A 26,471-nucleotide genomic window follows, 5' to 3' on the forward strand; every position below is an offset into this window, starting at 1 on the left:
TGTGTGTGTGTGTGTCAAGTTACAGGAAGGAGATTTCTCAAACCTCGCAGTAAGAGAGCACAAGGTTCCCAGCCCGGAACTTTCCTCCCAGGACGTGGAACCAACCTCGTGGGCTTGCTGCCGTCCAACTGGATTCCCCTTTGGTCGTGGTAGCCCCTCCCACTGTTCCCCAGATGCAAGGGCTTGGCACTTTTGGTTTCTCCCAGCCCTGCCTGAGGGCCGGCGGCCTCCTTTCGCCTTTTTCGTTTCCCAACACGGGCTGGGGGTTGGTGGATCTTTAAGCAAAAAACAAAACAAAACCCGATCGCTCAGCTTCATGACCAAGATGTCGCTTGTATTGCTACCAAAAAAAAAAAAGTGCATTGAGAAATGAAAACGAAACGGGGGGGGGGTGGGGGGGTACAAGAAGAGGCTAAAGCGGCGGGTGGGGAGGGAAACCAAAAGGAAACTTTTTTTTTTGGAAAAAAAAATATTGACAAGTACAAGCAGACAGGAGAAGACCTACAAAAAAAAGGAGAGGGGAGCGAGGGCCCCGATCCTCTCAAGCACCGGAGGACCCCCCCCCAAAAAACATTTTAAATTAAACTCTGATGCGGAAGTGAAAGAGAAAGGAGTCTTCGTGGCCGGCTCACCATTGCTTTGCTTTGCTTCTTCTAAGGAAACGTGTAGAATCCCCGCCCCGCCGCCACCGCCCCCCCCCTCTTAAAATGTTTTCTTCCAAAAACAATCCAATGAAACCAATTGGGGGGGACGGGACAGAAGAGCTGATGGAAGTGTAGACTGAAGCTTAAATAGTTAATGCTTTTCTGCAGACCAGACAGGAAAAACAAAACAAAACTGGGCACTTGAGAGCAAAAAAAAGTCTTGACGTGCTTTTCTCGGTGAACGACACCCCCCCCCCCCCCCCCCCCCCCCGCGCCTCCCAAATGTTGTGTTTCTTGGGCAGGAAAGAAGAAAAGTCACGGACCGGGGAAGGCTGTCCCCCACCCAGTCCCCAGGCTAGCCCACCAACAGTCACGGTGGCTCCTGCCCGCATCCCCCCCCCAGCAAAACCGGAGAGGGGGGGAGAGGCCCATTCCCCATCCGAACGGGGAATTCTCAATCCATTCGCCGGCGGGGTCCAGGAATTCAAACAAAACGTAGTCCCAAGAGGATCCTGGTCTCTTCCGGCAGGGGCATCACTTGTGGCGCTGGATGGTTTTCCTCTTTCTTCTCTTGAAGAAACAGCAGCACCTGGTGGGAGGGAGGAACGGAAACACCGAGATGGAAGGGGTCCAGAGGGTCATCTAGTCCAGCCCCCTGCAGAATGCAGGAAATTCACACCTACTCCCCCCCCTCCTCCAGTGACCCCTGACCTATGCCCAGAGGAAAGCAGAAGAACCCCCTGGATCCTTCGGCCAATCTGGCCAGGAGGAAAATTCCTTCCTAGGGTGCCCCCGTTGCGCTGGGAACGTTGTGCAGGGGACGCTCTAGCGTTTGGGTAAAAACTCTATGGCGATGATGTCACTTCACCAGAAGACTCCAGGAGCCGGGCTGGATCCCCCTCCGCCGGGACCCAGGTAAGACCAGGCAACACTATTCAGTCTTGACCCCAGAGTGGCAGTTGGCATTACCCCAGGGCGTATAAGAAAGGGCAACGAGAACCGAGCACTGGTTTATCCCTGCCTGTCCTCCTTCTCACAATCTGCCTGGGCACTAAATGGGTGTTGGGAAGGTTTGAAAAGGGCCCAAACCAGGGAAATACAAAGCCCCATGGCCCACTCGTTTTGGCAGGTTGCTGAAGGGACCAAAGAACTCTCTATCTCAGGGGCCCCCCCACATGGTGCCGGCCAAGTGTTTTCAGAAAGTGGATGGGCCAGGTGGAGCTCTTGCCCAGCAGGGCTTCTGATTGGCTGTGCAGATTAAAGTTGTGTTGTCCTGGTGGCAGCGGCTTGTTTCTCAGCGTATTGTGTATACATCAGGTCTGTGGCCAGGATTTTGTCGCTTGTGGGGCAATTTTTTTTTTTCTGGTGGGGCTGAAGTTCTCAGTGCAGAAAGAAAAAGCCATTCAAGCCAACAGACAGCTGTTACCAGGATAGGTCTCTAAATTGCAAGCTGTCAGCCATTTTAGATGACAGTTCTCAGCTGCTGCAAGTTAATCCCTTGGCCAGCCTAAGCAACACTTCTGAGAACAAGCTGGCAGGTGGAGATGATGACTTCTACAGTCAAGAAAGCTAACACTGAGACAGAAAAACCCTCTTAAAGGAGACCAGTTTCTTGACCCACTGTTAGAAGGGATCCTAGAGGTCACCTACTCCAACCCCTTTGCTCAGTGTGGGAATTAGTCAACTACAACACCCCACTCTGCTTAAAGGAGTGCTTGTCTTTTAAAAAATGTTTTCAAATGATTGGAAAAAGCATTTACTGGAGAAATTCTTGTGGGTCTGTGCCTTTAAGAAAGGGGGCAAAGCCCCCATAAGCCCCACCATAGCTACAGGCCTGGTGTACATCATATTCTTTGCCGCACTATGACTTCTTCCGGGTGTATGTGGCTCCGCCTCCCATGGCAGCCATTTTGTGCTTGCACCCACCGCCCTGTGTCAGAATTCCAAAGGTGCCCACGGGCTCAAAAAGGCCGGGGACCCCCCCTACTCTATCCCCTACCATTAAAAAGGCAACGCCCACAGAAGCTGGCACTCACTTTGTGTCGTCGGCCACCTCGACTTCGGCAGGGGCGGTGATGGGGGCGTTGGAGTGGCCAGCGGTCGGATCATCCGTGTTCAGCTCCCCATTGGTTGAGCTCATTACCTATGAGGAAAGGAGAGGCGGGCAGGGTCAGCAACCGGGGGGTGGGGAACTGGAGAGAGGCAGAGGGGCGTGGGGAGCGCTGTCTGTTGCCACCAACGCTCCCTCTAAGCTGTGGGGTCTTGTGAGCAAAAATTCTACTTTGTGAGCTACTGTCATGAAAGTTGTGAGCGAGCGATTTGGCTGCTCCATAAATCGGTTTGCTCTGGCGCCCTCCTTCCTGAGCTGAGACAGAAATCTGTGCGCTGGAGGCTAAAAAACTGAGAGCTGGCTCACACTAACTCAGCTTGGAGGGAACACTGGTTGCTACCCACAACTGATGGAGCCCCTGTCCGAGCTGTGGGTATGGGTCTTCCAAGCCTTTGCAAGCTAACAACTCAGAAAAGGCACTTCTGAGCCCCCCACCCCCAATGTCTGAATCCTTGCCTCTGTACACCACAGGGGGGACAGGCGGCTCACGCAGTAACCCAGCCGGCGGCGTGCCCCTTCCTCGGCCCCGTTGCCGGGCTGAATCTGAAAACCCCAAAACGATGGCTAAGAGGGCTATGGGATGGTGAAAACTTTCAGGCACAATATGTGCCCCATGTTCTGGGGCCAGGGATGTTCAGAGCCGGCCCCCCAAAGAGACAACGAAAGATTCTTAAACCAAGGGTTGCTGGTGGTCGACTCTCGCAGCCCTCCTTCCCAAGCCAATCAGAGCAGAAATAAACGTGAAAAACAAAGAAGATGGAAGAAGTTGTGGGCTTGTTCTAAAATGTCTCTTGCTGAAGGGAAACCGCCCCCCCCAACACTTTGGGAGGTGGAATTGGGACATGCTGGCTTGATGCAGACACAGCTGTTGACTCTGGGCACACTGGAATTTGGGGAAAAAATCAGGAGCTCCCTGCCTCTTCCAGAGCAAATCTGCATCTCTCCTGGCTTAAACTATAGTTTTGCGTGAGAATGCAAACCAGGTGCAATTAATACAAGATAAAACAAGCCGCCCAGAGGCCCCTACATTAATGGCTTGCATTTTTTAGTAACACTGCGGTTTTTAAACTAAGCCGCCTCAGACATGATTCTGGTGAGGTGGCATGAATATACTGTAAACAAATGGGGACCTCTGATATAAGAACATCAGAAGAGCCCTGCTGGATCGGACCAATAGTCCATCTCATCCAGCATCCTGTCTCACACAGTGGCCAACCGGTTCCTCTGGAGAGCCAGCAACAGGGCACAGAGACCGAGGCTGTCCCCTGATAAGAACATAAGAAGGGCTGCGCTGGATCAGACCAGTGGTCCCTCAAATCCAACATCCTGTCTCACATAGTGGCCAATCAGTTCCTCTGGAGGGCCAAAAACAGGGCATAGAGGCCGAGGCCTTCATAAGAACCTAAGAAGAGCCCTGCTAGATCAGACCAGCGGTCCATCTAGTCCAGCATCCTGCCTCACACAGGGGCCAACCAGTTCCTCTGGAGGACCAACAACAGGGCATAGAGGCCAAGGCCTTCCCCTGATATGAACATCAGAAGAGCCCGGCTGGATCAGCCCAGTGGTCCCTCTAGTCCAACTACCTGTCTCAGACAGTGGCCAACCAGTTTCTCTGGAGGGCCAACAACAGGGCACAGACGCTGAGGCCTTCCACGAGGTTGTCTCCTGGCTCTGGGATTCAGAGGATTAGCGCCTCTGAATGCGGAGGTTCCCCTCAGCCACCATGGCGAGTAGCCACTGATAGACTTCTCCTCCATGAGTCTACCTCACCACCCCCTTTCAGAGCTGCTTATTCCTGTGGCTGTCACAACTTCCTCTGGCAGCGAATTCCACATTTTAATCACTCTCTGTGTCAAGTAGTCTTTTCTTTTGTGTGTCCTGAACCCAGGGGTCATTTCGTAGAAAAAGAGCTAGGGGAACTCATTAGCATAACTCATTAGCTTATGCCACACCCCCTGACATCACCGGAAGTGTGTCATAAGGCCACACACCCCGCCCCCAATGGTCCTGGCCGCCGGCGGCGGCCTTGCAGCTCCACTGCCGAACCCCATGAGGGGCCCGGCGGTGGACCTGCAAGGCCGGCGGGAGTGCAAGGAAGCCCTGTGAAGGCCCTCCCTGGCCCCAGGCAGGCAGGGGTGGGGAGAGGCAGGGAGGAAGCAACTTACCCTCTCCTCCTCTGGCATTGACGGGCCTGGCCACCACCTCCTATAGGAGGTGGTGGCCTGGCGTGGCTGCTGGCGCCCCCTCCCCCCAGCGGTTGGAGCAGCGGCATCTGATTCCATGCAGAGACAATGCAAATGTATTGAGGGCTGACTTAATCCCCCCCCTATATGTTTTATTGTTGATTTCAGGTTGAAATCCCCCAAGTTTGCTGAAAAATCTGTTTATTGTCCATGTTACCCCGATTCCCAAAATTCAGGTATCTGAAGAACCCCCTCAATCACTAAAGATAACTGCTAGCGATGCTTTCCCCCCAGCAAGCGCTTTTGTGAGCCGGAGCTCCCTCCTTTAGACGCGATTAAGGGTGCTCCAATCCCTAGAAGCTCACCCTGGAGGAACTCTGGTTAGTCCCCCTGTTTCGTCACAACAGAAGGAACACAGCTCCGGCTCTGGAGTTATCAACTACTACCGACGGGCCTGGCCACCACCTCCTATAGGCTGCTGGCGCCCCCAGCGGTTGGAGCTGCGGCATCTGATTCCATGCACAGACAATGCAAATGTATTGACGGCTGACTTAATCCACCCCCCTATATATTTTATTGTTGATTTCAGATTGAAATCCCCCAAGTTTGCTGAAAAATCTGTTTATTGTCCATGTTACCCCGATTCCAAAAATTCTGGTATGAAGAACCCCCTCAATCGCTACAGATAACTTAGCGATGCTTTCCCCACAGCAAGCGCTTTTGTGAGCCGGAGCTCCCTCCTTTAGACGCGATTAAGGGTGCTCCAATCCCTAGAAGCTCACCCTGGAGGAACTCTGGTTAGTCCCCCTGTTTCGTCACAACAGAAGGAACACAGCTCCGGCTCTGGAGTTATCAACTACTACCAGTGTTTCCCATTAAGCTGAGTTAAGGTGAGCTGGCTCACAATTTTTGAGCCTCCGGCTCACCCATTTTTGTCTTCGCTCAGGAAGGAGGGCTCCAGAGCAAACTAATTGATGCAGCAGCCAAATCGCTGGCTCACAATTTTAATGCCAGTCGCTCACAAAGTGGAATTTTTGCTCACGAGACTCCACGGCTTAGAGGGAGCACTGACTACTACGAGCTAAGCTACCTTGCAACCAATGTTCCCTCTAAGCTGAGTGAGTGTGAGCTCACCCATTTTTGTCTTAGCTCAGGAAGGCTGGCTCCAGAGCAAATTATGCAGGAGCCAAATTGCTCACTCACAACTTTAATGCCAGTAGCTCACAAAGTAGGATTTTTGCTCACAAGACTCCACAGCTTAGAGGGAGTATTGCTTGCAACCCTGGTTTCGAGTCACTCCCAGCCATGTTTATGAAAGGTACCGATTCGCAACCGTCGAGCCAGAAGTCAGACCCGCTTCACGGCCTTGGAGAGCTGCGCACCCGTGCCTGAATGCACCCAACGACAGGCTTCTTTCCCCGTCGGGGGATTTTACATTGTGGCCTTTTATGTGTTTTTAAAATAATTCTTGTTTGGAAGCTGCAGCTAGTGCAGAACGCCGCGGCTAGACTGCAGCTTTGTTGGGAGCACGTGGACCTGGAGCTCCAGCAATTATGTCAGCTAACCGATCTACTTCTAAGCCCGATCCGAAGTGCTGGTTTTGTTCTTTAAAGCCCTAGATGGTATCTGACGGACCGTCTCCTCCCACACATTCCTGCCTGGGAATTATGATCACAGGGAGAGATCCTCCTGGCGGTCCCACCAATCAAAAAAGCTCGTCTGGGGAGCATACGAAGAAGAAGAGGAGATTGGATTTATCTTCCTGCCTGGGAATTATGATCACAGGGAGAGATCCTCCTGGCGGTCCCACCAATCAAAAAAGCTCGTCTGGGGAGCATACGAAGAAGAAGAGGAGATTGGATTTATCCCCCGCCCTTCACTACCCAAGGGAGTCTCAGAGCAGCTTACAAACTCCTTTCCCTTCCCCTCCCCACGACAGACACCCTGTGAGGTAAAAGAAGAGGAGACTGGATTTATACCCCGCCCTTCACTACCTGAAGGAGTCTCAGAGCGGCTGACAAACTCCTTTCCCTTCCCCTCCCCACAACATACACCCTGTGAGGTAGGTGGGGCTGAGAGAGCTCTGACAGAAAGTGCTCTTTTTCAAGGACAGCTCTTATCAGAACTACGGCTTGCCCAAGGCCATCCAGACAGGTGCAAGTGGAGGAGTGGGGGATCAAACCCGGTTCTCCCAGATTAGAGTCCGCGCACTTAACCACTACACCAAACTGGCTCCCAGAAGAAGTCTCAGAGTGGCTTACAAGCCCCTTTCCCTCCCCCTCCCCACAACAGACACCCTGTGAGGTAGGCGGGGCTGAGAGAGCTCTGACAGAAACTGCTCTTTTTCAAGGACAGCTCTTAGCAGAACTACAGCTTGCCCAAGGTAATCCAGCAGCTGTAAGTGGAGAAGTGGGGAATCAAACCCGCTTCTCCCAGATTAGAGTCTGCGCACTTAACCACTACACCAAACTGGCTAACTACGAGAGGTCCTTTTCAGTGGCAACCCCACATTTATAGAACCACCTCCCCGGGGAGGCGCACCTGGCTCCCTCACTGTTGATCTTCAGGGGGCAGCTGAAGGCAATTTTATTTGGGACTGTAATTTACTGGCACCCTAACTGGAGATTTTAAATTTTCGTCTATTATGTGGGGTTTTTTACAAATCAATTTATTGATGTGGTTTTTCATGCGTTTCTTATATTGCAAGCCACCTTGGATTCTGCAAAGCAGAAAGGCAGCCAATGAACAACAACAACAAAAAGACATTCCTGTACCAAAGAGCTGAGTTCTACAAGCAGACGTAGGAGACCAGTCAATACTACCACATTTTGGAAATATCATTTGATTCACCTGGAAGCCCTCGGGGATATTTTTGAACACTGGGACCCATCTTCTTTTGTTTTTTTAAGAGAAAAGCAGTCAAGTTTCCAGACTACACAGAAAACACGCAGTGAAAATCAACTTAGAAACCCCAGAAACTGTATTGTCCGCTTGTTCACTAGCTCAACATCAACCAGAACACTTTTTGTGTGTGTGTGCTGAAATGAGTAACACCAAACACACATACAAAGGCACACAAAGCACTTCTCAATTAATGCACAGTTCTCTTATTTTGTGGCCCAGTTCCTGCTGCCTCGACTTAGAATTCCACGAGAAAAACACAAAAAAGTATATTGCCCCTGACCTAAACATTGTGAGCATTTCATAATTCCATACTGGTGGGGGGAGAGATTAAAAAGTGATATTGACGGCAGAATCCTTGCTTTTTGTTTTTCTAAAACAGGTTCCTAGTCCTCATGGCTGTCTCAGATCTCCTTGACAGCTTAGGGTAATGCTTGCAGATCTCTTAAGCGGACAGAGGCTTGGTGCCATAAGATTCCAGAGAAGAGAGGAGGAGATTGGATTTATACCCCGCCCCCTTCACTTGAAGTCTCAGAGCGGCTAACAAACTCCTTTCCCTTCCCCTCCCCACAACAGACACCCTGGGAGGTAGGTGGGGCTGAGAGAGTTCTGCAGATCCTCCGTGGCCCTCCCCGGACTGGGCAAAAATCTCACAATGAAGCAAGCATGCTTAATTTCACAGCGGTGACGAAGGCTGCAGGAATTGGGCCTGTCTTGGTGAGGGAGCTGGGACGCAGAACTTTTAAAGTCCAGAAAACACAGTCTAGCTTCAAGCACGAGGATCACAGCGAAGGCGCAGGACGGAACAGACGCCACGTCTAGATGGGGAAAGGGCCAGATACAGTGGGCCACGGGTACGACAACAGCACCTAAGAGGTTCCCACACCACAAAAGCGCGCGTGCACACACACATGGCAAGGACAGTTGAGTGCACCTATGCCCGAAACACGGCTCCATGCCCGCCAGGAGCTCTGCCACGTGTTCCCTTCTCTGCTGTTGCCTTGAGGCTAGGAGAAGAAGTGTGGCAGCAGAGACCTCTTCGAGGGCCCAGGCTGGGGTGGAGATAAAGCAAATTAGGGAAAGGGCTGTGGCTCAGTGGCAGAGCATTCACTCGGTACGCAGAAGGTCCCCGGTTCAATCCCCGGCATCTCCAGTTAAAATGATCAGGCAGTAGGTGATGTGAAAGACCTCAGCCTGGGACCCTGGAGCTGTAAAGAGGGACTGTGGCTCAGTGGAAGAAGGCAGGAGGTGATGTGAAAGACCTCTGCCTGAGACCCTGGAGAGCTGTAAAGAGGGACTGTGGTTCAGGGGAAGAGCCTCTGCTTGGCATGCAGAAGGTCCCAGGTTCAATCCCCAGTTGAAAGGACCAGGCAGGAGATGATGTGAAAGACTTCCGCCTGAGGCCCTGGAGAGCAGTAAAGAGGGGCTGTGGCTCAGTGGAAGAGCCTCTGCTTGACAAGGTCCCAGGTTCAATCCCCGGCATCTCCAGTTGAAAGGACCAGGCAGGAGGTGATGTGAAAGACCTCAGCCTGAGACCCTGGAGAGCAGTAAAGAGGGGCTGTGGCTCAGTGGAAGAGCCTCTGCTTGACAAGGTCCCAGGTTCAATCCCCGGCATCTCCAGTTGAAAGGACCAGGCAGGAGGTGATGTGAAAGACCTCAGCCTGAGACCCTGGAGAGCAGTAAAGAGGGACTGTAGCTCAGTGGAAGAGCCTCTGCTTGGCACACAGAAGGTCCCAGGTTCAATCCCCGGCATCTCCAGTTAAAAGGACCAGGCAGGAGGTGATGTGAAAGACCTCCACCTGAGACCCTGGAGAGCTGTAAAGAGGGGCTGTGCCTCAGTGGAAGAGCCTCTGCTTGGCACGCAGAAGGTCCCAGGTTCAATCCCCGGCATCTCCGGTTCAAAAATGATCAGGCAGGAGGTGATGTGAAAGACCTCAGTCTGAGACCCTGGAGAGCGGCTGCCAGCCTGAATAGGCAATACTGACCTCGGTGGACTGATGGACTGATTCAGTAGAAGGCAGGTTCATATGTTCCTGTAATATGTTCGTGGCCAATCTCTTCCAGTTGCTGAGAAGGAATACTTCCTTCGTTGACAGGAACAGCTTGGAATTCAAGAAGGGAATCAGGTCCCCAGATGTTGGGGGACCCACATTGGAAAAGAATGGAAGCGCACCTACTTTTCAAACTCAGGGCTGGTCCATAGGACTAGATGACCCCCCACCCACCCATGTCATGAATGTTTCTGGGATACTGGAACACACAAACTCACGACCACCTGAAAATTGTTCTGACGGAACCAGAGCTCCAGGACAAGTGACAGAAACTGTTGCTAGGTGGGGAAGACTGGGACCCACACCAACCCACCCTCTGGACCCCCTTTCTCAGGGCCACTCAAGGACCGCCCTTTGGCCACGTCTTTTCAGCAAGCGGATTTACGAGTGGGGCCTGTTTCGTCCGGCAGAGAGCTCGACCCACGTCGACGTTCGGAAGGAAGAAAGGTCCAGATTCGACCAGGCCGAAATGCACGGGCCATTCGGGAGAGACTGGGCCAAAACGAGCGAACGGTTCGAGGGGCAGTGCGGACAGGAAATGTGCGGTCTGACGCTCCGGCGGTGAGTGGGGGTTGAACAGCAGATTGTGGGTCCCCTCCCTGGCCGCCCCCCTCGCCCCTCCCGCCCCAGCCCTGTCATGTACCTGCACAGAACCCCCAAGCCTGCTGGCTGCCAGGAGAGTTCCTATGGCCTCCTCAGCGGGCTGCCGCCCAGCCTGGGGATCCCATAATTCGGTCCCCTCGGGTGACTGCTAATGACGGAGGCAGGGGAAAAAAAGAGAAAGAAACAAAAACGAGAGAGAGAGAGAGACGAGATGGAAAGGGAAGGGGAGTTCCAGGAGCGGAGGAAGTGACACAGAGAGAGACATGCAAAAGCAAAAAATATGAAGAGGCCAGAATGTAATCTGGGCACCCCCCCCATTCCCAGGGGAGAAGAACCCGCTCTCGGAGACCCATTATGTTCCCCCGGGGGTCACTGCAAAGTTTGCAAACACACACACACGCACTCGCCCCTTGTCTCCTGCAGAAAAGATCTGGAAACGGGGTTCCCCCCCCCCCAAAGGGTTGCCAGCTCTGGGTTGGGAAATACCTGAGGATTTGGTGGGGGTGGAGCCTGGGGAGGGCGGAGTTTTGGGGGGGACCTCAGCAGGGCATAATGCCATAGGGTTCAGCCTCCAAAACAACCATTTTCTCCAGGGGGGGCTGATCTTGGTCATCTGGAGATCAACTGTAATAGTGGGAGATCCCGGGGGGCTCCCTGGGGGTTGGCAACCCTAGCCCCCCCAACCTGAGATGCACAAACCCAAACACCCTTATTGACTCCCTAAATGCTGTTTATCGAAGGCGCAAAGAATGGGTTGACACCCCCCCGGCCTTTAAGAAGGGGGGCCAGTGCGACAAGCAGTGCTCCCTCTAAGCCGTGGCGTCTCGTGAGCAAAAATTCTGCTTTGTGAGCGAGTGGCATTAAAGTGGTGAGCGAGCGATTGGGCTGCTGCATCAATTAGTGTGCTCTGGAGCCCTCCTTCCTGAGCTAGGACAAAAATGCCTGAGCTGGAGGCTAGAAAACCGAGCTAGCTCACACTAACTCAGCTTAGAGGGAGCACTGGCTACAAGAACCCCCATGAAGGCCCATGGCGGGGAGGGCAGGGATACAAGCATGCGTAGGCGGTCCGGGGTTTGTTCCCCCAGTGCCCCTGGGAAAGACCCATGACGAGAGACTACGGCGAGCCACAGCTGATCGGCCCAGACAGTACCAGGCTGAATTTGCGCCTGGATCACACACATCCCATGCGGATTCCTGCCACTTCCGGGCTGTCGAGCTGGGCGCTTCCGCTCCCCCATCCAGTAGCACCTCCCCTCCACCCCCACATTTAATATCACTCAGTGCTTTGGCTGATTCCCAGTTTGGCTCCAAAACCTATCCCCCCCCACCCCTCTGAGCCCCGCCGCAACACTTTCTGGCGCCCCCTACCTGCTGCTTGATGAACTGCTGTGCTTTCTCTCTGTTCGGAGGCTGGACTTGTACGTCACTCTGGATCGTGCCGATGGGGGTCGGCTGCGAAGAACAAGAGGGGGCGTGAAGGCACAGAAGGGGAGAGGAGAGGGACAGCCTACGACAGGTCAGGACCCCCCTGGCCCCGCACCTGCCTCTGTAGCTCAGGCACACTGGTCTTTGAAAATCCCAAACGCTGCACCCCCAAGAGGGTCACTTTCGGGGACGGGCCGTGGCTCAGTGGTAGAGCACCTGTTCGGCAAGCAGAATGTCTCCAGTTCAATCCCCGGCATCTCCAGTTAAAAGGGCCTTGTAGTAGGTGGTGTGGAAGGCCGCAGCCTGAGACCCTGGGGGGCAGCTGCCAGTCTCGAAGACCGTTCCGACCTTGGCGGACTAAGGGTCTGATCCAGTGTAAGGCAGCTCCAGGTGTTCAAGGTAAAGGTAAAGGTTCCCTTGCTCGAAAGCCAGTCGAGTCCGACTCTAGGGTTGCGGTGCTCATCTCCGTTTCCAAGCCGAAGAGCCAGCGCTGTCCGAAGACGTTTCCGTGGTCATGTGGCCGGCATGACTAAACGCCGAGGCGCACGGAACGCTGTTACCTTCCCACCACCAGGTGTTCAAGCTGCACCCCAAAATCTTCTCCTCCTCCCATCCCGGGAACAGGAAAATAGGATTACTGGGTATACGAGCTCAGAACAGACTGTTGGCTCATCTTGTGAGAAGCCCTTTAGTGATATCAAAACACCCCCCCCCAAAAAAAATCCACTTGGATAACCAAAACTGTAACCTTGGAGAATGTGCAGAAAGCCTTCCTCCTTTCCAGTCCACAGTCACACAAACTCTTCAGAGGGGCAACGGGAGAACTCCCATTCAGACTTGATCCCCGGCATCTCTCTCTGCTCTCACAAGTAAGCCCTGCTCGTCTCTCTGGGAAACGGCCCAGTGACAGGACTGAACTGTTTGCTGTTGTTTTTTTAAAATAAATCTTTTTGAAGTTCAGGGCGACACTGCATGTTTAGGCCGGGACTCCACGCAGGATCCCCAAAACTTCACATCCGCCGCTGGGGCAAAACGTGGCCGTACAGCGAAACTCGGATGCGGGGAAGGAACCCGGCCCTCACCTCCCAGTGGCTACTTACTAAGGGTTTACCCGCCCAGTCGTATTCGTAATCGAAGACGAAGCCGTTCCGATCAAACAGGTCAGTGAAGAGCTTCCGCAGGTAGTCGTAGTCTGGCTTCTCAAAGAAATCCAGGCGCCGGACATAGCGGAGGTACGTGGCCATCTCCTCTGCAGAAAAGAATAAATAAGACAGGATTGGGTGGGGAAGAGCACCTTTGGTCAAAACAGCCTTGGCGCAAAAGACAAAAACGAAAGCAGGAAGGGGTTCTGGGTGGAAACTCCACAAGTGGGGCCTTTTTTGCTTTCTTTATTAGGCATATCATCATAATAAATAATGTACATGCTAACTGCTGCAGTCAGTATCGGTAGTGTCTGCTGTCCCAAACACTCAGTATTCAGCATCACATTAAACATAAGAATGTAAGATGAGCCCTGCTGGATCAGACGAGTGGTCCATCTAGTCCAGCATCCTCTCTCACACAGGGGCCAACCAGTTCCCCTGGAGGGCCAGCAACAGGGCAGAGAGGCCGAGGTCTTCCCCTGATAAGAACATCAGAAGAGCCCGCCTGGATCAGACCAGTGGTCCATCTAGTCCAGCATCCTCTCTCACACAGGGGCCAACCAGTTCCCCTGGAGGGCCAGCAACAGGGCAGAGAGGCCGAGGTCTTCCCCTGATAAGAACATCAGAAGAGCCCGCCTGGATCAGACCAGTGGTCCATCTAGTCCAGCATCCTCTCTCACACAGGGGCCAACCAGTTCCCCTGGAGGGCCAGCAACAGGGCAGAGAGGCCGAGGTCTTCCCCTGATAAGAACATCAGAAGAGCCCGCCTGGATCAGACCAGTGGTCCATCTAGTCCAGCATCCTCTCTCACACAGGGGCCAACCAGTTCCCCTGGAGGGCCAGCAACAGGGCAGAGAGGCCGAGGTCTTCCCCTGATAAGAACATCAGAAGAGCCCGCCTGGATCAGACCAGTGGTCCATCTAGTCCAGCATCCTCTCTCACACAGGGGCCAACCAGTTCCCCTGGAGGGCCAGCAACAGGGCAGAGAGGCCGAGGTCTTCCCCTGATAAGAACATCAGAAGAGCCCGCCTGGATCAGACCAGTGGTCCATCTAGTCCAGCATCCTCTCTCACACAGGGGCCAACCAGTTCCCCTGGAGGGCCAGCAACAGGGCAGAGAGGCCGAGGTCTTCCCCTGATAAGAACATCAGAAGAGCCCGCCTGGATCAGACCAGTGGTCCATCTAGTCCAGCATCCTCTCTCACACAGGGGCCAACCAGTTCCCCTGGAGGGCCAGCAACAGGGCAGAGAGGCCGAGGTCTTCCCCTGATAAGAACATCAGAAGAGCCCGCCTGGATCAGACCAGTGGTCCATCTAGTCCAGCATCCTCTCTCACACAGGGGCCAACCAGTTCCCCTGGAGGGCCAGCAACAGGGCAGAGAGGCCGAGGTCTTCCCCTGATAAGAACATCAGAAGAGCCCGCCTGGATCAGACCAGTGGTCCATCTAGTCCAGCATCCTCTCTCACACAGGGGCCAACCAGTTCCCCTGGAGGGCCAGCAACAGGGCAGAGAGGCCGAGGTCTTCCCCTGATAAGAACATCAGAAGAGCCCGCCTGGATCAGACCAGTGGTCCATCTAGTCCAGCATCCTCTCTCACACAGGGGCCAACCAGTTCCCCTGGAGGGCCAGCAACAGGGCAGAGAGGCTGAGGTCTTCCCCTGAAGTTGCCTCCTTGCTCTGGGATTCAGTGGCTGACTGCTTCTGAACGTGGAGGTCCCCCCTACTCACGACGGCTAATAGCCACAGATGGATCTGTTGTTTGTGAATGCCACCAACCATGCTTTTATTTTATTGTTAATATTTACTTCATTTATACCCCTCCTTTCTCCTTGGTGGGGACCCAAAGGGGCTTACATTGTTCTCCTCTCCTCCATTTTCTCCTCAGAACAACTTTGTGAGGTAGGTTAGGCTGAGAGCGTGTGACTGGCCCAAGGCCACCCGGCCTGCTTCTATGGCACGAGGGGGCATTTGAACCTGGATTTCCCCAGCTCCTAGTCTGACATTTTAACCACTGCACTACCCTGGCTCTCTGGGTATGCTTGCAGCCATCGCTATGTCTACTGGCAGGGAACTCCACAGTTTAAATACTCATTCCATGAAGAAGTATTTCCTTTCATCTGTCTTCTCTGACAGCCCGTGCTATTCCCACGGCCCCTATATATCAGAGTGGTCACAGGCCATAGTGGGAAAGGTGGGTATACTATGTATTGACCTAGAACCCCTCTATAATTGTGGTGAGGTAGCAACCTTGCAGGTGATTAGGAGGAGAGTTTGGGATATAGAGGCGCGGATCATTAATGCCGGTAGTTTCGGAGTTTGTTCTCCTTATTCATTACCCCTCCTTCCTTCACATACCTCCATGGTACCGTATATTACTAACCTGACAATCCCAGTTTTTAGGAGGGTTTTTATGCTTGCAAGGTTCAACCTTTTCCCTTCAGTGGTGGTCTCAGGTAGATACAGGGGTGTCCCGTATAAGGATAGACTTTGCAACTGTAATCTTGGGGAACCCGATTCTATTACCCATATCCTTCTTCGATGTCCTAAATATTCCGTTATGCGCAACAGTCTGATTCGCCCTCTTCTCCCTTTGCAGAGAGATTTTCTGGATGGGGATTTAAATTTTCTTCTAGCAGACAAGAGCCCGGCAATACCACTATCTGTCGCTGAATTTTTGACCTACGTATGGAAGTCAAGAGTAATACTCTGTAAATCTTGTAAATCATGTTAGGATTGCTTTGTATCTTGGGATCGGGAATACTGGTCGACGTTGCTTTTTGTACCTATCCTTTAAACTCTGTCCTTTGTTTGATTACTTATACTATGCCAATAAAGGTTTTCTGGTTCTATTCCCACGGGAAGAGGGACATGTGAGAAGGAACAGCTTACCTGAAGCCCTGAGGGGGCGTTTGTCGCATAGCTGAGATCTGAGCTGAGTTCCCTCCCCCATCACATCTCATTCTCCAACCCCCCCCAACACAACCTCAGCCCCCCATCCCCCTCTGTACCCCCCATTGTCCCCTAAATCCTCAGTTACTTCCCTCAGGTGGAGTGTGTGTGCACCAGCCGTGTGCTTTGAGCCCGAACTACCTCCCAGGGTTGTTGTGAGGACTAAAAGGGAGAAACTATAAATGCTGCCCTGAGCTCTGCGGAAGGAGAAGAGGAAGAAGAGAAGAAGAGATCAGATTTATACCGTGCCCTTCACCCGAAGGAGTCTCAGAGCGGCTCACAAACTCCTTTCCCTTCCCCTCCCCATGACAGACACCCTGTGAGGTAAAAGAAGAAGAGATTGGATTTATACCCCGCCCTTCACTACCCAAAGGAGTCTCAGAGCGGCTTACAATCCTTTTCCCTTCCCACAACAGACACCCTGTGAGGTAAAAGAAGAAGAGATTGGATTTATACCCCGCCCTTCACTACCCAAAGGAGTCTCAGAGCGGCTTACAATCCTTTTCCCTTCCCACAACAGACACCCTGTGAGGTAAAAGAAGAAGAGATTGGATTTATACCCCGCCCTTCACTACCCAAAGGAGTCTCAGAGCGGCTTACAATCCTTTTCCCTTCCCACAACAGACACCCTGTGAGGTAAAAGAAGAAGAGATTGGATTTATACCCCGCCCTTCACTACCCAAAGGAGTCTCAGAGCGGCTTACAATCCTTTTCCCTTCCCACAACAGACACCCTGTGAGGTAGGTGGGGCTGAGGGAGCTCTCTGAGGACTGCTCTTAAGAGGACAGCTCTGAGAGAACTTGTGAGTGATCCAAGGCCACGCCAGCAGCTGCAAGGGAAGGAGTGGGGAACCAAACCCGGTTCTCCCAAATTAGAGTCCGCGCTTCTAACCACTACACCAAAGCAAAGAACAGTGGAACAGACAGAACAGACTGTGTTAGAGAGCAAGAAGGAAAGTCCAACATGCTACCAAGCATGTTGGCCAACGCAAATGCCGGCTGTCTCCCCTCCCCTCTTCCTGGGGCATGCATCCTTACCGGGGAAGTTTTCACACAGCACTTCGACGGGCGTGGCTCTTTTGGTGTCGCCGATCTTCTGATACCGTTCCTTCAGTGTGTCCGCCTAGAACAAGGGCAAGATGACAGCAGGTCACCTTTAAGGAGCGTGTAACGTGTCAGTCCCAGAACATGGCAAGGAGCAAATGACCACTCAGAAGAGAATCGCTTTTCTGGTTGACATTTTGGGTTGTTTGCAGGATCCTGTGCTGCCACTGGGCTAGCTGCCGTGACATCACAGAATGTTCACCAAGAGCCCAAGAGGAATGAGCCATCGTGGAAGTGCTCTGCTCTCGGCATATTTCTGGGCGAGATGCACCTTGCTGGCTTGGGGCATGCTGAAGTTAGGATCCTGTATTTCGATTATTGTCCTACTATTTTGTCGAAGAGCCTAGGACAGTGATGGCGAACCGTTGAGAGACCGAGTGCCAAAACTGCGACTCAAAACCCACATATTTATCGCAAAGTGCCAACACGGCCATTTAACCTGAATACTGAGGTTTTTCTTTAGAAAAAACAACTCATACGTTAACTTAAGATGATCCAAACAAAGGAAGGAAAGCAATCCCAAATGCTTTCATTTACTTAAAATCATTTGGCAGAGAATTCGACACTTTAATGATGGTCTGGGCCTGGCTGGGGTGATGGCACATGTGCCCGCAGAGAGGGCTCTGAGTTCCACCTCTGTTACCCATGCCATAGGTTCGCCACTACTGGCCTAGGAGCTATGTAGACTTCCCTTGAATAAATGAAATGAGGATCACGCAGGCAGCAAAAGAGGTGTGAATTATTCTAGTTCCCGTGTACAAAAACGGCTTCATACACTCCATTTGGGAGGGAGGGGGGCTGCTATTGGACCTAATTTAGGTCAAAAGGCAGGCTGGAAATCTTTAAAATTCTCTTTCCTTCCAGTTATTTTCTGTAAAAGTTATAACATACCCAAAAGTAGTACCCAGAGAAATCATGGCTCTCTCTTTAAAATAAAAAAAGAAGTTCAAGTTTCCAGTCCTGAAGAGGCTGTGATTACACTGCACGTCCTCTATGCGTGTGGGGTGGGTGGGGAACTCCAAGTGTTAGAAGCTAGCACTCCTTCCTATGACTAGTGAAATCAGAATAAAGTATGCAAAAAGAGGCAATATGCAGAAGAAGAGAAGAGACTGGATTTCTACCCCGCCCTTCACTACCCAAAGGAGTCTCAGAGCGGCTTACAAACTCCTTTCCCTCCCCCTCCCCACAACAGACACCCTGTGAGGTCAGTGGGGCTGAGAGAGCTCTGACAGAAACTGCTCTTTTTCAAGAACAGCTCTGACAGAACTATAGCTTGCCCAAGGTCATCCAGCAGCTGCAAGTGGTGAAGTGGGGAATCAAACCCGGTTCTCCTATATCAGAGTCCGTGCACTTAACTACTATGCCAAACTGGAACATCTGTGTGCAGCAAACAGAGTGAACGAATTCTGCGGGACCAGCTCCTCACCTTGAGGCCTTGCCAGGGCAGGCTCCCACGCAGGAAGTACATGAACATGTGACCTAATGCTTCCAGGTCATCTCGGCGGCTTTGTTCTACATGGGAAGAAACGGAGAGTTATGGCTATAGGACAAGACCAGACCCCCTTCCCCCCAAACGTTTCCCGAACTATTAAAACCACTATATTTAATTTTGGCTAAGCACAACTTTTCTTTTCGGCTGAAACATTCTTGTGCGTCCAGCCACTTGGAGAGTGGGTCCTACAAATCGTAGCATGAGACGCTGAGGTTTTGTGTGTTTTTCCAAAAAAACCCTGGGGGCTTGGGGCCTTTCACGATTTCGCTCTTAGCTGTGCCGTTTTTCCTTGGCATTCAACCAACCAACGGAAAGAGTCATAAATCAAGGACAGATTTGTTCCGTTTAACATTTTAGCATTTTAAAAGCCCATTAAGAGTCCCCCGCACCCTTTCCTTTAAAAAACCTGCCCGGCCTTGAGACCGGCTGGCTACCTAGCATCGTTTTTTCCCTCTCTGCAGCACTTCAAGCTTTTAACGGCTGCCGTTTTTATACACAATATGCTTCCATGCAGCTTTGAAAGACATGGTATTCCTAAGCCTGCCACTGGGACCTGCTTTGGGTCTAAAGGTAGGCTAAAAATAAATGAAGTTCTTTTTAATTCCCCCCCCCCATCATCATGCATGTAAACCAAAAATTACAACGTGCCCCCATGATAATGACTCAACCCCTAGTGGATTGGATCAGCTCCACCCATTGTTGGCGCATGCGCTGAGGTCCTACTATGGGAGCCTGAGAAACCCCCATCTCTTGGCTGTCGCACCTCTTCTTTGAAGAAGAAGAGATTGGATTTATACCCCGCCCTTCACTCGGAGTCTCAGAGCGGCTTCCAATCTCCCTTCCCTTCCTCTCCCCACAACAGACACCCTGTGAGGTAGGTGGGGCCGAGACAGCTCTGAAAGAACTGCTCTTGCCAGAACAGCTCTGAGAGAACTTGTGACTGACCCAGGGTCACCCAGCTGGCTGCATGTGGAGGAGTGGGGAATCAGACCCGGTTCTCCCAGATTAGTGTGCCACTCTTCACCACTGCACCAAACGGGCTCTCACTCCTTACCCCTGCCCTTCCTTCTCTAGGGAGCTACCAGCATCGGCAGAAAAGCCCTTCTGATAATTGCAGGTTTTCATATTCAGACCACCTGGAGTCTAATTCGGGGCTTCTGCAACCAAGGGGCCTTTGCTCCCACGCAGCGTGTGAACAGAGGCAGCACGCAACGTAGGGATGCCAGCCTGCAGGTGGGGCCTGGGGAGCCCCTGGAATTACAGCTCACTTCCTGACTACAGAAATCAGTTCCCCAGGAGAACATGGATGCTTTGGAGGGTGGACTCTGTGGCATTCTACCCCACTGAGGTCCCTCCCCTCCCCAAACCTCACTAGGGCTGCCAAGATTTCCTGCCCAAAGGGCCCCCAACCTGCAAGTCCGGATCCGGCCAGTGGGGGGAACCCCACCCCCAAAGTGCCCAGATCGGGCCGACGTGCCTGGGGCGATGATGTCTCCCGGAAGTGACGTCATCGTGCTGGGCACGTCGCCGGGTGACGCTCTAGCAATCAGCCTGAAAACTCTATGGTTCCATAGTTTTATTTATTTATTTATTTATTTCACTTTTACCCCGGCCTCCCCGCTAGGAAGGCTCAGGGCGGCTTCCAAGAACTGACAAGCACTATACATTCACAATAAAATATAAAACATCAGTTAAAACACAACCAGTCAATATAAAACATTCATTAGATGGCGACAAAACTAAAGTGCAATTTAGGGACACATTTCAGGCTGATTGCTAGAGTGTCACCCGGCGACGTGCCCAGTGTGATGACGTCACTTCCGGGTAGGCTTACCAAGTCCCCCCGGGGGGCGGGGAAACCCCCACCCCAGAGGCCCGTTGTGATGTGGATGCTTGGCAACCCTAAACCTCACTCTCCCCGGGCTCCACCCCCCCCCAAAACCCCAGGTATCCCCCCAACCCTAACTCCCACACTATGTTGCTGGCTTTTGACCGAGCGAAGAGCCCAGTTCACGCAGCTCCCCCAAGAGCTGCCTGCCGGCCTACCTTTCCCGAGGTGTGTGTTGATGCTCATGTATCGGGCCGTCCCTGTCAAGCTCTTGTGCTCTCGGTAGGGGATGTGTTTTTTGGTCTCGGGGTCAATGTATTCTTTGGCCAGGCCGAAGTCGATGATGTGAATGGTGTGTTGCCGTTTGCTTCCCGGGCGCCCCACCAAGAAGTTCTCGGGCTTGACGTCTCTGTAGATCAGGCTTTTGGTGTGAACGTACTCCATCCGTGTGATCTGGGGCCGGGGAGGAGGGTTAGGGGGAAGGAGAAAAGGGCCTTTGTCAGGACTCTAGCATGTCAAAGACAAGCAGATTTGAAAGTCTGATGACATTACGGGTGTTAAGTGTCGTCAAATCATTTCTGTTTTACAGCAGCCCTATGAATGAACGTCCTCTAAACCCGGGGTGTCAAACTCATTTGTTATGAGGGCTGGATCTGACATAAATGAGACCTTGTTGGGCCGGGCCATGTGTGACATAAAATGTAATGCCAGGTAAAGGTAAAGTAAAGGTTCCCTTGCTTGAAAGCCAGTCGAATCCGACTCTAGGATTGCGGTGCTCATCTCCGTTTCAAAGCCGAAGAGCCAGCGCTGTCCGAAGACATTTGCGTGGTCATGTAGCCGGCATGACTAAACACCAAGGTGCACAGAACGCAGGTAGCGGAGATATAAACTTTATAAAGGACACAAACACAGTAAGGTTTTTTTTTACTTAAAATAAAAACATGCTAAAAACATGAGCACTCTTGCAGTATTTTGTCTATTTAACAGTGTCTGATAACTGACACCTCTTGCTCTGAATTACTGCATCAAAATGTCTGTGCTGTTGCAATCTCGAGGATGCTGTTCAGGTGTGTATCTGTAAGCTGCAAGCCTACGATGACGCAGCAGCAGCAGAACTGGAAGAAGAAGCAGAAGACAGCCGGTTCCACTGCGGGCCTGATAGAAGCCCTCCGGGGGCCTCATCTGGCCCCTAGGGCCGCATGTTTGACACCCCTGCTCTAAACCATCCCACCATTCACAGCCTTGCTTGGGTCTTGTCAACGGACGGCTATGGCTTCCTTGATCGAGTCACTCCATCTCATGTTGCGTTCTCCTCTGTTCCTGCTACCATCAACTTTTCCTAGCATTATAGCTTTTTCCAGTGAGTCTTGTCTTCTCGTGACAGGACCAAAGTATGATAGCCTCAGTCTGGACATTTTAGCTTCTAGAGCACTGGTGTCAAACGTAAGGCCCGTGGGCCAGAACTGGCCCGTCCAGGGTTCTTAACCAGCCCAAAAGCAACTGGTATGGATGGAAATGTAAGTATCCCTTGGGAAAAACCTTTTATAGTATCCCTTGGGAAAAACCTAGTCTTGTGCAATGCTCCCTCTAAGCTGTGGAGTCTGGTGAGCAAAAATTCTGCTTTGTGAGCTCCTGGCATTAAAGCTGTGAGAGAGCGATTTGGCTACTGCATAAATTAGTTTGCTCTGGAGCCGTCCTTCCTGAGCTAGGACAAAAATGTGTGAGCCAGAGGCTAAAAAACTGAGCTAGCTCACACTAACTCAGCTTAGAGGGAACACTGGTCTTGTGTATGATGGGGGGGTTTGTCGGTTCCCCAGTAAAATCAATTGCTTTCACTGCTAGGAATCAATTGCTTTCGTTTGTCGTTTGAGTAAAAAAATAATATTGTTAATTGGGTTGGCCCGCGTCCTTTATAAAGTTCATATCTCCGGTACCTGGCATTACATTTCATGGTACACATGGCCCGAGTTCTGTACACAAGAAGCCAGAGTTCTGTATCCAATTATCACATGGGAGAGGCCGTTCCCATGGAATTGCTACTTGCAAAAAACAGACAGATGCAAGCAAGCAAACAAATCCTTGCGTCACCTTAAACTTTAGTTGTGGAAGACGCATCCAGCTGCATGAAGTGAATCTGGAGTCGGTGGGAAGGGGAGGACGGAGGTCTGCGAGCAGTGGAGCACTTCTTGCAGTGCAAACTGCGAGAAGTACAGCCTGTGGCATTTTTGTGCCAATCATCCATGAACATCAGACCCCAAAGTATCAACAGCCAGACAACTTATAAATGCGATGAATAATGTCTATTTGAAGTGCATACAGGTGTACAAAATACTGTGTCAATAAATCATAAAGAAAATTCTATTCTTTTATGCAGTGAATAATGTCGGTTTGAAACAGGGGTCATTTCCTGCAGAAGCGCACAGGAGCGGAGCTCCGGCAGTAAAGAGCCCAGGGGACGGGCACATGCAACAAGCCCCACCCACTGCTCCCAGCAGCCTTCAGTCAGAGCAAGAAGCAGCCAGGTTAGTTGCAGAGCCCCCCCCGGTCCAAAACAGTCCAGTGGCACCTTTAAGACCAAGTTTTATTCAGGTACAAGCTCTCCCTCCTCTGCGAGGACAGATCTGCACATTCCCCCCCCCCCCCAATAGCTAGCAATCCAAAAGAGTCCAGTGGAGCCTGAGTGGTGGGTGTTGCCTTCTGACACACTTCCGGTGGTGTCAGGGGGTGTGGCATATGCAAATAAGTTATGCTAATAAGTTTTGATAGTGAGCTCCTGCACCTCTTTTTCTACAAAATGACCCCTGGTTTGAAATGTATACAATTAACAAATCTACAAAGTACAATTTCAATAAATCGTAAGAAAAATCCTACTTAACATCGTTTCTGGATTATTTTCAACGTTTCACATGGAATTCCTCCTCAGGAAGTATCCTATACAGAGCAGTAACCTTCAAGCTCTTAAGATTATGTCTGTTTTCAGCAAGAGCAATAACCAACCAAATGGGCACAGATTGCAAAATCTTCCCAAAGATATTCACACAAATATCTGTGTTGGGATCCAAAAAAAATGCCTCTTTGGAGGCCTGATGTTCATGGTTGTTGTTTTTTATTCTGTTTGCAACTTAAGACCGTGTTTATCAGTATTATTTTTAGTTTTTTGTGCAAAGGGCACACAAAACGCACAACCAAATTTGCTCATCGCAACATGCAAGTGTTCAGGCTCCCCAGAACTCTTAATAGAGCTATATTCTTCAGCACAAAAAGACTTGAACTCTGTTCAGGGTTTATTTTTTTGGCAAGTTTTTCTATGGACAAATATTAATGTACAGCACTTTATGATTCAATTTGCATATCGAAGTACAATGCGAAATTTGCCTAGGGAACGGGCACGGGGAGCGGGGCATCTACATAGGACATGATTCTGCAGGGCGTAAAATCCAGCTTCCTAGTTACTGAGTGTTGTTGTTTTTTAATTTAAAGATGTTTCTAACCCCTGCAGGGTACAAACAAACCCTGCTGAAGTCCCAAAAGACAAGAACCAACATGGCAAATATTTAAACAAATAACTTTTGCAACGGAGGTGGGCGTGACGTGTCCACGGCCCAAGCCAGAACACAAAACATCTCAATTAGGTTCCAGGATAAAACCGTGCAAGATTTCTTAATTATAGCTTCTGAATTCCCTCCTGACATGGAATTTTAATTTTTTTTAACACGATCTGCAGTATAGGAAATAGACCTGACCATAGAGAGCACTCCAGGATACGGAGGCAAGAGAGGCTTGTCCCCTGAGTGGGAGGTGTGGGCGGAGCCCTGAGAAGGCCGCTCACCAATTGGATGGCGATCATGAGGACCGTCTTGAGCGTGAACGTCCGGTCGCAGAGGTCGAAGAGGTCTTCCAGGCTGGGCCCCAGCAGCTCCAAGACCATGGCGTTGTACTTCCCGCACGGGCCAAAGTAGTAAACCTGAGGGATTCCTTCTGGAAAGAGGGGAAAGAGAAGGGGTGAGCAGCCAACCCGGCATGAGAAGGGGCCTCTCAAAAGCCACTTCTCCTCCCAAGCGTTGATCTAAATCAAGGATCCCTAACCTTTTTGAGCCTGCAGGGACATTGGGGACATGACACGATGGGCGCGGCCACAAAATGGCTGCCCCAAGAGGTGGGGCCGGCCACAAAATGACCGCCACAGCTTAACTTCAGTCACACAGTGCACATCCTTGCATTGCGTGGCAGCTGTTGCCAAAGCAACATTAAAAAAAACCCTGCACAGCTAATGAAGTCTCCAATAGCCTATCAGAAGCCTTGCTGGGCAAAAGCCCCACCCACTTCCTGAAAACACTTGGAGGGCACCAGGAACTCATTAGCATAACAGGCCACACCCAACAGCAGGAAGTCATTAGGATTGGCTACATTAGGGGTGTGTGGCCTAACATGCAAAGGAGTTCCTGCTACAAAAAAAGGCCCTGGGTTTTGACAACAAACAAGGTAAACAGAATAAGAAGCCAAAGGTCGGTGTGGCTGGATGGCTACACTTCTGGTAACATGGGGGTGTGGCCTGATATGCTAATGAGCCATGCTGTCAGGGGTGTGGCCTAATATGCTAATGAGTTCCTGCTGTTTGGTGTGGCCTATTATGCTAAAGAGTTCTTGCTGGTCTTTTTCTACAAAAAAAGCCCTGCTTAGAACCCCCAACAGGAGAGGGGCAAGAAAGAGAGGGATTCTGGGAACTGTCGGCAAGGGATTCTCCGACACTTTCTCTCTGAGATTCAAGTCACGGACTGAAACAGGGAGCAGGACCGAGCCAAGACGGTTGACAGGGGAGTAGCACGGAAATGATAACACTTTGCGTCACTATTATGGCGGCCTCTGCAAGGGCGAAAAGGCAGCACGCGCAATTTTGCAAACAAAAATAAATTAAATAAATAATGCAATTTAATGCAATCTATTAATGGTAACACAATGTAATTTATTAATGCAGTTTATTAATGTGATTTATTAATGGTAATAGTGCACGGGAAGTGCTCTGAACAGGCTTCGCGTTGTTATTCTTAAATCGAACATAACTAAATGGTGTTAAGGTTAATGTCAAGCGACTCACAACTGCCATTTAGCCTCAACCCTTAAGAACAAAACAATCAGTTACAATATTAACATACATTCGTTAACGTTAATAAAGCTGAGGCTTGAGGCCAAGAATGAGAAGCCCTTCAAATTATGAGCTTTGAACAGGATTTATTAATGCCAAACAGTACTTGGCATGATTAATAACATTAGCACTAAGTATTGTCGAGGCTCCCTATTAAGAAAGCACGTTCAAGGTACTTCACGTTTGTCGCCTTTGGTGGTGGAACGTGCCCGTCATGTTGCAGCGGGTTTAGGGCCACCCTGGAGGGTTTTACGGCATGTGCTCTGTCAGCTGCATTGGCCGCCAGGTGAGTGCCGGATTCGTTTCAAGGCGTTGGTAATCACCTTCAAAGCCTTATACGGCCTGGGACCAACATACCTAAGGGACCGCCTCTTCCCATATACACCTCGGAGAGGGTTACGCTCTAAGAGTCAACATCTCCTGGTGATCCCTGGCCCAAAGGACGTCCGCCTAGCCTCAATCGGGGCCAGGGCTTTTTGCGCCCTGGCACCCACCTGGTGGAACATGCTCCCTATTGAGATCAGGGCCCTGCGGGATCTTATGCAATTCCACAGGGCCTGCAAGACAGTGTTGTTCCACCAAGCCTTTGGCAGAGGCAGCGGGCGTCCACATACGGCCCCCCCTCCCGAGCTTGCCATCTCCCACTCTCTCAGGGGTCATTTCCTGCAGAAGCACACAGGAGCGGAGCTCCGGCAGTAAAGAGCCCAGGGGGCGGGCACATCCAACAAGCCCCACCCCCTGCTCCCAGCAGCCCTCAGTCACAGCAAGAAGCAGCCAGGTAAGTTGCAGAGCCCCCCCCCCAGCCCCCCGGTCCAAGACAGTCCAGTGGCACTTTTAAGACTAAGTTTTATATTCAGGTACAAGCTCTCCCTCCTCTGCGAGGACAGATCTGCACAT

The 26,471-nt window shown here is 51.4% G+C and overlaps 1 protein-coding gene across 3 annotated transcripts in view; it reads right to left on the reverse strand.

Annotated features, from left to right (window-relative positions):
• Nucleotides 1-909: 909 nt before the first annotated feature.
• The window catches only part of CSNK1G2 (casein kinase 1, gamma 2), a 120,366-nt gene continuing 94,804 nt past the window's right edge, over nt 910-26,471 (reverse strand). For 2 of the 3 annotated variants that reach the window (XM_015417154.1, XM_015417153.1), the window contains exons 5-13: nt 24,261-24,409; nt 20,650-20,884; nt 18,538-18,623; nt 17,046-17,130; nt 13,018-13,166; nt 11,861-11,944; nt 10,533-10,640; nt 2,681-2,787; nt 910-1,233 (exon numbers count right to left, since the gene is read on the reverse strand). In XM_015417154.1, coding sequence (XP_015272640.1) covers nt 1,179-1,233; nt 2,681-2,787; nt 10,533-10,640; nt 11,861-11,944; nt 13,018-13,166; nt 17,046-17,130; nt 18,538-18,623; nt 20,650-20,884; nt 24,261-24,409 — 1,058 coding nt within the window. In that variant the 3' untranslated portion in view covers nt 910-1,178. The remainder of the gene's footprint in view (nt 1,234-2,680; nt 2,788-10,532; nt 10,641-11,860; nt 11,945-13,017; nt 13,167-17,045; nt 17,131-18,537; nt 18,624-20,649; nt 20,885-24,260; nt 24,410-26,471) is intronic. The other variant, XM_015417155.1, reaches the window with a different exon arrangement.

This window comes from Gekko japonicus, unplaced genomic scaffold (assembly GCF_001447785.1).
Source record: "Gekko japonicus isolate JY-2015 unplaced genomic scaffold, Gekko_japonicus_V1.1 scaffold1266, whole genome shotgun sequence".
Taxonomy (NCBI): Eukaryota; Metazoa; Chordata; class Lepidosauria; order Squamata; family Gekkonidae; genus Gekko; species Gekko japonicus.